General features: G+C 35.0%; 1 protein-coding gene across 1 annotated transcript in view; it reads right to left on the bottom strand.

Annotated features, from left to right (window-relative positions):
• Positions 1–13,658, bottom strand: part of KMT2E (lysine methyltransferase 2E (inactive)) — a 95,100-nt gene that overhangs the window by 36,906 nt on the left and 44,536 nt on the right. Inside the window, exons 4-6 of the mRNA XM_040644362.1 lie at positions 8,052–8,166; positions 6,769–6,998; positions 3,815–3,895 (exon numbers count right to left, since the gene is read on the bottom strand). Coding sequence (XP_040500296.1) covers positions 3,815–3,895; positions 6,769–6,998; positions 8,052–8,166 — 426 coding nt within the window. The remainder of the gene's footprint in view (positions 1–3,814; positions 3,896–6,768; positions 6,999–8,051; positions 8,167–13,658) is intronic.

Raw genomic sequence — 13,658 nt, 5'->3', positions numbered from 1 at the left:
TTAGAGGTGATGAACTTCACACTTTCTCTAATGTTCCTACTGAAAAACACAGTATAAAATATATGTATTATCCCTTGCCTTAGAGCTTATCTAGCATAATTAGCAGTAGATGCCAGTTAAGTGACTCTATTGCACTCTTTTAAGAAAAGAACTTTTTACTTAGGAAACTAGTACTTTTTTATTCAAATTAAATATTTAAGGCAAAAAGTCTGTTAAAAAAGAATGCTATTTCATGAAAAAGACGGAGCATCTTGAAGGGATGGAAAGAAATGAGTCAATCTCTATATACTAGTATGAAGTGATCTTCAGCACATATTTTTAAGAGAAAAAAGGAAATGTGGCAAATTCTATAATATACTATCACTTACCTAAGTAAGGAATACAAATACGTATGCACATATCTGTTTCTAATAAGGAAACATCAATGGAAAGAACAATCCATTTTTTATCTTACTTCAGGGGTGGAAGGACATAATCACGTTTAAGTATATAATTATAAAAATAAAGTATAAGAAGCAATCCTAAAAATAAAAAATAACTAGCTTCCTCATACATTTCTGATAGGAATGTAAAATGGTACAACTGATATGCAAAAAATTGCTGGACAATTTCTTACAATAGTAAACATGCCACTTTCATGTGACTGAACACCTTCACTCTCAGGCATTTATCCCAGAGAAAACACACTTACATTCACACCAAAACCTGTACACAAATGTTCACAGCAACTTTATCTGTAATAGCCAGAAAGTGGAAAAGACCCAAATGTCCTTCAATGGGTGAATGGTTAAACAAACTGTACAAATATATCACAGAACACTACTCAGCAATAAGAAAGAACAAAATACTGGTATATGCAAGAAATTGGCTAGCTCTCCAGAGAATTATGCTGAGTAAAAAAAGCCAATCCCAAAGGTCACATACTGTATGATTCCACTTATATAACATTCTTGAAATGACAAAATTATAACCATGGATTACAGATTACAGCAATGGAGTTGCCAAAGGTCAGGGATGGGAAGGGTGGGAGAGGTGGGAGGTGGTGTGGCTGTAAAAAGCAACATTAGGGATCCTCCCCATGGAAATGTTTTGTTTCCTGACTGTATCAATGTCAATATCCTAGTTGTAATATTGTATTAATAGTTTTGCAACATGTTACCACAGGGGGGAACTGGGTAAAGGATATACAGAATCTCTGTATTAATTCATAACTGTATGTGAATCTGTAATTAACTCAAAATAAAAAGGTTTATTTTAAAAAATAAAAAAAATCACCTCATCAATATAGCGTGTATCCAGCTGGTATTATAATCACACAGTGAAATACTTTTAAGGGACTTTAAACACAATAAACTATAAATTCCTGTGGAACATATCTTAAGGAAAAAAGTTCTAAACTCTTTTACATAGGGGCACCTGGCTGGCTCAGACGGTAAAGCATGCGACTCTTGATCTCAGGGTTGTGAATATAAGCCCCAAGTTAGGCGTAGAGTTTACTTTTTTTAATTAATTAATTAATTAATTAAACTGTTTTACATAATCATATCTTGGTGCTAGTGTTGATATTGTTACTCTAGACTGTTATATTTTTCTATGAAAGGAAGCAACTGAGTAGCTGGTGAAATTCTAGTTATATTATTGTCTATGTTGTTGGGAACTAGGAGATATAAATGGAATACGGAAATGGTTAAAAGAAAACCTCATATTCCTAAATTTAAATTACAATTATCTGTATAAACTCATGTACTTTATCTTAAAAATAAACAAACAAAACATATTTCCCTAGCTTTGTCTAAAAAGACAAAGACCTAGGAACAGTGACCAATCCAGTAGGAAAGAGCATGACTAGCTCTCAGATTCTAGAATTGAAAACCAATTCTCAGAGGCTCAGGAGTATAAAATAAGCTCGAGACATCTTGTCATACCAGAAAGCACAAAACCTAAGTACCACTAGGATACTGTCATAATGGCTCAAGAGACAACTTGATGAGGTTCCCAATGACCAAAACTGGACAAAATTTGAGTATCAATAAGGATAGTAAATGCAACAGACTGATATCTACGATGTTTAAATCCGAGTTTATAATGATACTTAAATTTCTTTTAAGTATTCTGAACACTAGTAAATAAAGGGTAAGAATCAACAAGCATTTATCCTGCCTTTCCAAATACAGTGGACTCTTAAACAACATGAAGACTTAGGGGCACCAATCCCTTGTGCAATCAAAAATCCGCATATTAACTTTTGACTTTCCAAAAACTTAAACTACTAAAAGTCTACTATTGACTGTCAGCGTAAACAGTTGATTAACACATATTTGGTATATGCATTATATACTCTACTCTTATGGTAAAATGTACCAGAGAAAAGAAAATGTAGTTAAGGAAGTCATAAAAATACATGTACATGTATTGGGAAAAAAAATGCACATTAAAAAAGAAAAAATCATGTTTAAGTGAACTCACACAGATCATAACTATGCTATTCAAGGGTCAACTGTATTCCTTAAGAGAACTAAACAGTTAATATGGGGAAGTTTGTTTCTATAGAAATATTCCAGCTAATAAGTTATAAGCAATAAGATTAACATGGCACTAACTTGCAACCCCTAATAAATTAATGGATCTAAACAAGGACTATCAATGTGTCCTATCATAGAGACAAGCAATCGCTTCTCAGCCTTTTGGCTAAGATCAAGTGAGACAACCAGATACTATGTGTTACTTGACAGAACACAGTCTATGAAATATTCTCCCCCCACCCCCCCAAAAAAATTGAACCCACAATCCGATCACACACTTATTTACAGAAATAAAAAGGATACAGAAATTGGTTATATCATGATAATGCAATCAGCAAACAAATCAGGATAAACAATTCAATTCCTTAAACACATTGCAAAGGAGACCAGAGTTTGTGGGGTAATGGAAGGAGGTTTATATTACCAGAGTCTTAACGGACAGATGTATATCAACCAATCAATATTTTAACGGTGGCTGAGTGATAATACATTTTATTACATGTATAATAATGGCTTTGGGGTTGGTTTTTTAAAAATTCTTTTACAGATATATATTGAAATATATATATATATACATATATATATATATACACACACTGAAATACATAGGGATACACGTGAATGAAATTCTTTTACAGATATATATTGAAATATATATAAATATATATATACATATATACACTGAAATACACAGGGATACATGTGAATGAAATTCTTTTACAGATATATATTGAAATATATATAAATATATATATATATATACACTGAAATACACAGGGATACATGTGAATGAAATAATGTATCTGACCTAGGAAATTGTGTGAATGAAATAATGTATCTGGGACTCCCATTAAAATATGTGAAAGGGACAAGAAATATATGACAGTATAAATGAAAAAGACTGTTGAAAATTGTTGAAGCAGGGCAGTGGAATGATTATTTTTTATAGAATACATGGATCTAGTAACTCTTTAACATAGTGCACTCCACTGAAAAGAGATGCCATCACTTAGAAGATGTGTTGTTATTTTCTGCATTATTAATGAGGTAAAAAAAAAAAAAACAACTCTACCGAGTAAACCATGAATATTATCAATGGAAAGATTCTTCCTGATTTTAGAGATGTCAGAATACAAAAAAAATAATAAACATAAAAATGAAAAGTGTATCTTAGAATTGATGAAACACAGTAATCCATTAATTATTTAATCCAGAATTCATACATAAACTTCTATTAACCAAAGATTATTTCAGTAAATTTACTGGCAATCTTATAAGCATGCACAACTTACCTAGGCTGACAACGTTCACATAAATATGTATCAGGAATATGCTGCCTGTCAATCCCCATGCAGTCAATATGTTGCCAAACGCTTAAAGAAAAAAGCAGAACATATAAAATATTAATAGAATCATCCTTAATTTAAGATCTGATATTCTATTTAACTATTACCTAGTAAGCGCCCACTTTGAGTTTAGCACTGTAAAAGGTGCTGTGAGGAATTCACAGAAGTATGTCCTTAGGGAGATAAAACTTTGAGATGCAAAGACAAGAGGACAAATATAGGATATTATATATATATATATAAATTTCTAAAGCAAATATAACTTTTAAATATGAAAGGTATACATTACAAATATTATCCAAAGTCACAATGTGAAGATGTCCACATTATTTGAAGTTAATGGGAAAAGCACCCTGGAGAATAATGGACTTGAATAAAACCTCATTTGGGAGATTAGAAAGAAAAGATGTCATTATAGCAACATTTTCTCAAGTAGATTCATATGAGGAGCAATCGCCAGAAGGCAGTTAATCTATATGAAGGGAAATTTTCATTCTGAGAAATACGGGGGGGGGGGGGGGGAACTGGATTAGTAAAGTGCAGTCAGATTATACAGGACTTGGAATATCAGGAAGTGTATAGATTTCCTCTAATGCGTACCAGGAAAAACTCGGGCTGCTTTGATGGTATACAGTAAATTCAAAGAACTTAAGAAACTCAAAGTAGAAAAACCACCAACTAAGAGGATTTTCCAACATTCCAACCCTCAGTTAAAGAAGGATAGAACTAGAATGCGGCAGAGAAGATAAAGAATCTAAGATACATTCTATGAGCATAGGGATTAAACCTATTCTGTCCTCAAATTAGTTTTATGGAATACATGGATCAGCTTGAGGCAACCTCTCAATTTGTTACTATTATTGTATTTTGTTGCCAAGGCTGTAATTGGTCCAAAGCTGATTTTTATATATATGTATATGTGTCTATACACATATACATATATACATACACACACACACACAATATATCATATATATATGCCTATTCCTAAAAATAGTCTTAATTACTCTTTACATAAGAATTAGCCATTTCAAATATATCCCTTCTGAGTTAACTATCGTATGCTCTTCAGTTCTAAACTGAGAATGTTCGGGAAAGAACTGGTAGGAAGCGGAAGGTAATGGAATAAAAGATGTGGGGGGAAAAAGTGAGAAAGAAAAGCAGAGCACCTGACAAGGCAGGTTAGAATAACAAACTAAATTAAATTTAGGGGTAAGTAGTAATGTCATGAAGATAACAGAAGAAACAAAACTAGAAAATGAATAAATGATCTGAGCTCTAGAGGTCAAACTTGAAAGAGAGGAGGATAGGCAGCAGGCACATGGACACACATAGAGGCAATATGGAACAAGAAGAGAGGAAAAAAGATAAAGCCTTGCAAGTATACTACAGATTAAGCAGTAGAAAAACAACAACAACAACAAAAATAGATTCATAACAGAGAGCAGTTGCCAAGAAGCAAATACCTTGAACAATCCAAAAACTGAACTGGTCCCTCAAGAATTTGTAGGTATAAATCCTAAGGACTAATTAACTATTTTCTAATTCAGATAATTCTATATTATATCTAGATCATTGTAATGAAATCCAAAGAAAACACTCCATTAAAATGAAAACACTGCCAAATGGTATGTAATTTATCACATTAGACAAGATCAGCTAAGAGAAAGCTATATTATATGATCAGTTAAAATATGAATTGAAATTTTCTAACTAGTTATTTGAAAAATAATGAAGAAAACAAGTTATCACTGAAGTTATTTTTTTAGTTTTTAAGTTTACCTCCTGAATAAATTTACTGATGTGATTGTTCATAGTAGTGACACGTGTCATAGGTAATGAGTATTTATTTTTAAAATTTAAAAGGTACCACAATATATTTTTATTAAAATTAACCCAAAAGATCACATCTTTACATAAAAATATCAAATTTCACTCTCCAATTAAGACTAATTTCCCCCCTTTTTGGCAAAGGTAAATCAACGTTTTGAAATATAACCCTACATGCATGTTTATATCAATAACATCCAACATCCAATCACGTAACAGATGGGAACACTATTACAAATAATACAAAGTAATTTATATTTGGCTCTAAGATGTATTTTTACACTCACACTCAAATATAGGTATATGCTATACTATTTCAAATCAAATAATGAAGCAATACCACAAAGATCTGACCTAGGAGATTGTGTGTAAAGCCACCAAAATTTCTTACCCCCCTACAGTACACTGCTTAAATCCTCTCTGCTTCCCACTCTGTGCAGGGGAGGGACTCAGTAACTTTCAGGCTGAGATCCTACGTTCCCTCTGCATCCTCCCCAACTCCCTCCCCCCCCAAAAAACAAAAAATGAAAACAAAACCCCACTTTCTGTCCCAATCACACCTTCTCTAGGGGAGGAGGCCTTTCTTGGTGGTTGAACCAGGGTTGGGGGAGGGGAGACTGTGGTTCTGGTTCAAGGAGACTCCAGAGTGCTGCAAGGTTCAAGTCAAAAGGAGGTGAGAGAGTCAGGTCAAAAAACATCAGTCAAAATGTATAATTCCCCCAAACTGGAAAATCACAGTTGACTATACAGCACAAATAATTCCAAAGGAAATTCAGAGGGCTCATTTTTCTATCTTGTCTACCACTATATGTAGTTGTATTATTATTGAATGAGCAAAGAGAGAGATGGGATCCTGTATGAATAAAGTTCAGAACTGACTGCCTATTACTTAACAATGAGGATTTCTAATAAACTCTAACAAAGCTTCTTTCCCATAGGGGATTTTTCTAGCAAAACATCAAAAAATGCATTCATCAATTTCTTTAAAAGTGACTTTGTCTTTTTCAAGATTAACACTCAAAGGTTAGCAGCATTCAAGAAAAGTAAACTAACGGTGTAAAGTATTTTACCTGCATTTGTCACAACAGATCATGTATCCATCATCATGTGTAAAACCACATATGCACCTGGTTACATCAGTACCATAACTTCCATCCTCAGATGTGCTGATTGTAGTAGCACTGGAAGTTTCATCAAAATTAGGAGTGGTAAATATGCCTACTTCATTTTTGCTAATAAGAACTGATGGAGGAGGGGAAGCCGGAGGTGTTGGAGGAGGACGAGCACCATAATTATGGTCCTGGATAATTGAACACAAATACAACACGATATAATTTCCACAACAATATGAATTTAGATAAAAGTCAATCCTTAATTTGAATATTCAAGAAATATGAAATCAGTCCATTTCTTCCCTAATACCTTTAAAATAATGACTCGGAGAAGCTAGATATTAAACCATACTCGTAAGTGAAAATGTCTACCTACAACCTCAGTCACCTCCACAGTGACTTCCTTCAAACTCCACACCCTCACCTCACTAATCAAAAGATATCCTCAAAGTCTATGGTCAAAGAGCTCTGCCTTCAAGACAGAAGCAGGTACAAGATGTGAACATAAGGGTTAAAAAAAAAAAAAACCTCAGGAATGTGGAGACTAAAGAATAACAAAAACAACTAATAAAGACATATGATCACTATAAAGTATATAACAGAAGATTTTTAAAAATTTGGTTTTTACTCTGGTCCCAGTGGTAAAAATCCGTCGTAACTGTACCTGGATAGTATAACATGTGTCCAGTTCTGTAACTGTTTCAATCTAACCTGTGCCTCTTATTAGCTATGCAACACTGAATGAGTTAATTTAGATAAGCCTTCATTTTTTCAGCTATGAAACAGGGATGAAAATTATGCCCATCTCATGAGGTTGGTTTTGAAGATTAAGTGTGATAATATATGTAAAAATGTTTACAGTCTGGCACATAAGTCCTCAATAAGTGGCAATTACATAATTTACTATATAAATTACTATATAATTTAGAATCAACAGTAGATAGTAAATACAACCCTGTGTTTTTATAGAGAAGGTAAAGAATTACATAGCATAAAATGCATAATAATAATAATAATAATAATAGCTTCTAGGGAATGCCTCTTCTAGAATTTTAATCCCTCGAGTAAATACAGTTAGGGTAATAAAAAGTTAAACAATAAATTACATACCTAATTATTTAGATAATATAAAACAAGTATTGTTTTTTTTAAATATTCTGTTTTAGGCACAATACTACAAACATCTACTTTCAACCTCTAGATATAAAAAATACTCTTCCAGAGAAATGTTGGACACTTACCGCATAGGGCAAACCGATGTAACTGTGTGAATGATGCGAGCTGCTGGTATATAACTGGTGGGGATAACTGTTGGATTTCTCAACTACCACAGGGCTAGCTTCTACGGATTCTGGTCTGGAGGGGAAAAAGTTGCATTAAAGAGAATTCCATTCATTTTTGTTCTGTTCATCCATTTAAAATTACAAGCATTTTATTTCATTGTCTATACAAATGTCTTTTTATGGTATGTAGACACCCTGTGGACAAGATATATCCTATATTTCCTATCCAGATTCTGTGTCCTAACAACAAAACTTTCAAGTAAAATAAATGTCTCACCTCCAAGTTCAAATATAGGTTCCCTCTCATTAGGAAAAATTATTAGAGATTAAACATTATTTAATATGCTCAGTGGCACTGGGGACACTACACATGGGGGAGAAAAGTGGCAGAAATAATTTAAACAGGACGAAGAACACACTGAATCTGTATGGACCCCAATGTCAATTGAAGTATACATTTCAATGTTCAAAACTGTATGTATGTGTTAGTGCGCCAAGGTGTAATGAAGCCTGGAAAATATCATTATATAGGAAACCTCACAATGAACCAAGGTTTGCTTATGAAAAAATATAAGCAGCAGCCTGTGGTAGAGTAAGATCAGCAGTTCTTGTCTGCAATGGTTAAGTGATGATGACCTGACCATCAACTGATACAACTGGGACTAACAACTCACCCACTGTGACCGACATATAAACTCCCTGGCCTAGCATTATACATACATCACTTTCCCAATTTCCTTACTGTATCAATCCTCCTGAATCCTATCCTGGTAATTCCTATTGATCAATGTAGTAGTGAACCTACTTCTGAAGCCAATTCACAATGAAATTAATTTCTGCCTTGAGTACACAAAACGTGACTTGTTTCTGTGCCTTTTATTCCTACCACAGCCACCAACAGAGAAGATTTTTTCATGATACTCCTTATCCTACCTCTCATTCAAAACTTGCCCTTAGACGGGCGCCTGGGTGGCACAGCGGTTAAGCGTCTGCCTTCGGCTCAGGGCGTGATCCCGGCGTTGTGGGATTGAGCCCCACATCAGGCTCCTCTGCTATGAGCCTGCTTCTTCCTCTCCCACTCCCTCTGCTTGTGTTCCCTCTCTCACTGGCTGTCTCTATCTCTGTCAAATAAATAAATAAAATCTTAAAAAAAAAAAAAAAACTTGCCCTTAGAACTTATTACTGTTTGCACTCTTCATGGTTTAAGACTTCTTAATGTAGTTACACTCTAGTTGTCCTATTTCAATAGCCAATTGCTTCTTGATATACTGCTCCCCCTCACTCCCCTGTACAAAGTCTCAATGTAGCTCCAAGTGGCTGCTGCTGTGAGACCTAGTATTCCACAACCAGGAGAAAGGAGACACAAACTGAGGTTGTCACACGGTTCTGGAGGAAATTACAGAAGAGCCTCCAAAATGTTCTGAATACTTCGAAAATCAATACTCACCTAATGTCTATGCTGTTATTTTAAAAATTATTTGCTTACTCCTTCTTTTAAAAAATTTTTTTTATTTAAAATCAACACATTCTCATTGCATAAAACTTAAATATGTAAGAAAGTGAAAGACCATGTCTTTATCCAAAACTCAAACATACCCATGTTAAGATGCCATGTAGCTCCCTCTAAATTTTTCCTATCTGTAAATATATCTAAGAGGTGGTTTTTTTTATTTTTTTTTTAAATAAGTTTATTTTTTTAAAAAGATTTATTTGTCAGAGAGAGAGAGCTCATGAGCACAAGCAGGGGCAGCAGCAGGCAGAGGGAGAAGGAGACTCCCCACTGAACAAGGAGCGGGATGTGGGACTCAATCCCAGGATTCTGGGATCAGGACCTGAGCCGAAGGCAGATGCTTAAGCGACTGAGTCACCCAGGCATCCCAAAGAGCTGTTTATTTTAAAAAATGAGACTATAGGGGCACCTGGGTGGCACAGCAGTTAGGCGTCTGCCTTCGGCTCAGGGCGTGATCCCGGCGTTGTGGGATCGAGCCCCACATCAGGCTCCTCTGCTATGAGCCTGCTGCTTCCTCTCCCATTCCCTCTGCTTGTGTTCCCTCTCTCGCTGTCTCTATCTCTGTCGAATAAATAAATAAAATCTTAAAAAAAAAAAAAGAGAGATTATAATGGGGGCGCCTGGGTGGCTCAGTCAGTTGAGCAGCTGCCTTCGGCCCAGGTCCTGATCCCAGGGTCCTGGGATTGAGCCCCGCATCAGGGCTCCTTGCTCGGCAGGAGCCTGCTTCTCCCTTCCCTTTGCTTACCACTCCCCCTGCTTATTCCTTCTGTCAAATAAATAAATAAATCTTAAAAAAATAAAAAATAAAAAATGAGAATTTACTGTATTTGCTTTTTCTATCTTTCAGTGTCAATACTTACCTACCTTATTTTTGGTAATAATTGCTGACTTCATTATTAATGTACATAGTCTACTTAACAATTTCCCTACTGGTGGGGGTGCCAAGGTGGCTCAGTCAGTTAAGTGTCGGACTCGACTTCAGCTCAGGTCATGATCTCAGGATTGTGCGATCCAGCCCCACACTGGGCTCCAGGTTCAGCACAGAGTCCGCTTGAGAGTCTCTCCCTCTCCCTCTGCCCCTCCCCCCCACTTATGCATGCTCTCTAAATACATAAATAATTCTTTTCTTCTTTTTAAAGATTTTATCTATTTGACAGAGACAGCCAGTGAGAGAGGGAACACAAGCAGGGGGAGTGAGAGAGGAAGAAGCAGGCTCCCAGCAGAGGAGCCTGATGCGGGGCTTGATCCCAGAACGCCGGGATCACACCCTGAGCCGAAGGCAGACGCTTAATGACTGAGCCACCCAGGCGCCCCTACGTAAATAATTCTTAAAAAAAAAAAAGAAAAATAACAATTTCCTTATTGGTGGATATTTGTTTCTATTTTTCACTGTTAAAGGTACCACTGCATTTGTACACCATTCAATCGTCTTAAAATACACGGGAATATTTCTACAGCATGGATCCCTGGAGGTAGAAATGTTCAACAAAAGGGTAAATGCATGTAAATGGATAGATATTAGCAAACTGCCTTTGACTGATTTACAATATCAATTGCTTTAAAATTCTTCCAAAGTTACAAAGAAGAAGAAGTTGGGGCTCATGGGTGGCTCAGTCAGCTAAGCATCTGACTCCTGATTTCAGCTCAGATCATGGGATGGAGCCCTGTGTCAGGTTCTGTGTTCAGCTGTGAGGCTGCTTGAGGATTCTCTCTCCCCCTCTCACTCTGCCCCTCCCACCACTTGTGCTTTCTCCCTTTCTCAAATAAATAAATCTTTTTAAAATTACATAGAAGGAAGAAGTAGAATTTTGGCAATTCCTGATCTATAATACTATTATTAAGGCAACATGGAGGTATTTTGATCAAAATAGAAAGACTCACACTTAAATATCTGGATCAAACTCCAATTACACTACTGAAGAGTGTGGCAAAAAACTTTGGTATTTTAGAGTAGTTAATGGTTAAGCATAAAAAAACTTTCAGCACAAAAGCAGTTAAGTTCAGGCATGTAAATAAGTCACAAATGCATAACTTCATGATCAAATTAAAGCTGCACCACTGACAATTTAGCAATGAAAGAAAGCAGAAATTCTTTATCAAATTCCTCATTTCTAATGCTGCCGCTTATATTAAAGGTAATTTTAAAAGGAAGGTAACAGTTACTTTTTAAAAAATTTTGTTGACATATTTTAAGGATTTTCGCTGAACTATAAGACAGCATTTTAAAAAAAGTAATACAACAACATATATCTTTAGAAATATTCTTTACAAGTCCCACGGTGCTAAATATCCTCAAAGCTCTGCATTTCCATAACATGGTAAACATGAAAACAACTTTGTGACAAATACCAAAACTCAAACATCCTTTGATCCAGTAACCCCATTTTTGGAAATTTATCCTAAGAAAGTAATTCCCACTAAATAAACGCCCAAAGATTTGAAATGTTTATTGTCATACTATTCATAAAACAATATATAACAGGAGAAATCATTTAAATACCCAATCAAAAAATGATTAATTAAAGCCAAGCAAACCTACCATATTTACATATGGACAACACCTTGGCAAGAACTCACAGTAACAAAAATCACTATACTAAGGTCATAGGAGTTTCCCTTAAAATCTTCTGGACCATTTCATAAAGCTTTAATAAATTTCTAATGTCAGGGCTAAAGGGATAATACGCAATAACAAATTTTTACGTAAACAGTCGCTACAGTGCTCTGTTTAGCCTATGTATATATAGGCTATGCGTGTGTACATACACACAAATTCCATATACAAATATAGCATTTATCATAAACTACATTAGCATATTTCTATAAATAATTATGTATCAAAACATAAATCATGGTGCTTTGTTCATCATAAGATTTCACCTACATAGATTTGAAGTCACTTTTCAAATAGTAGGATACTTACTTGTACTCATTTATATAGGCTTTGTATGTGTTCTTAAATCAATGAAACAATGATTACTATCAAAAAGATACTCTCTATCCATCGGAAACTTACCAAAAGATAATCACTCTCTAATCTGAGAATTCAAAGTGTTAAAAAAAACAACAACACATAATTAAAGTATTCATAATATGAATAATAAGGGGGGGTGCCTGCGTGGCTTGGTTGGTTGAGCGTCCAACTCTTGGTTTTGGCTCAGGTTATGATCTCAGGGTCATGAGATGGAGTCCCGCATCTGGCTCTGAGCTCAGCAGGGAGTCTGCTTCTTTCCCTCTCCCTCTGCCCCTACCCCTGTTCACACATGCTCTAAAATAAATAAATGAAACTTTAAAAATAAATATAGATAGATCGGTAGGTAGACAGATCAGACAGACAGACAGATAGATATAGATGCAATAACGTATGGCCAAACGGTCAAAACAGAATTTGTAGATGAACTCTCTTTTTCAAAACTCTGATTTCTGTTTCCCACAAATTGAGGACATGAAATACATAGAGTTTCTAATATGCAACCTGGCTCTAAAACCGAATTTTAAAATATGCTCTCTTAAAAAAGAAATATGCTCTCTTCTTGACTAAGCCAACACTCAGATACTGACTGCTTCTTTTGAAAGTTCCCTAATAGCTAATAAATGCAGAAGGAATGATCAAAGTAAAAAAATCATGAATTTTCAACCTTCTAGAGATGATGGATTTAGGCAACAGATAACCAATGGATGCTAAAACCTTGAAAGGTTGAAAATTGGTAACACCTGAACCTGCTGATCTTTTTTATCATCACTGAAAGTTAGACAACCAAGTTTTATGTCCTTCTCTAATACTATGCAACAGAAAAGTACAAGGTCCCACATTTAAAGTGTCATGCTGAAAAGAAAAAAGGAAAATGAGAGAGGGGAAAAAAACAAATCTGAAGCTAATCACATCTCAAGGTCTAAATACCAGTTTATAAAAACATGGAGATAAGTGTATTAATACACGACAGCAAAAGGAAGCAACAGACCAAATCCAGAACATTAAAACTTTTATAGACCAAAAGACTCAATTTGTTAACAGTATATGGTATGAGGGAAAACAAATTTAAAAGGTTGCTGCA

The sequence above is a fragment of the Ursus maritimus genome, unplaced genomic scaffold, assembly GCF_017311325.1.
Source record: "Ursus maritimus isolate PB19 unplaced genomic scaffold, ASM1731132v1 scaffold_3, whole genome shotgun sequence".
Taxonomy (NCBI): domain Eukaryota; kingdom Metazoa; phylum Chordata; class Mammalia; order Carnivora; family Ursidae; genus Ursus; species Ursus maritimus.
The sequence above is the reverse complement of the archived record's forward strand: the minus strand, read 5'-3'. Positions and strand labels throughout refer to the sequence as shown.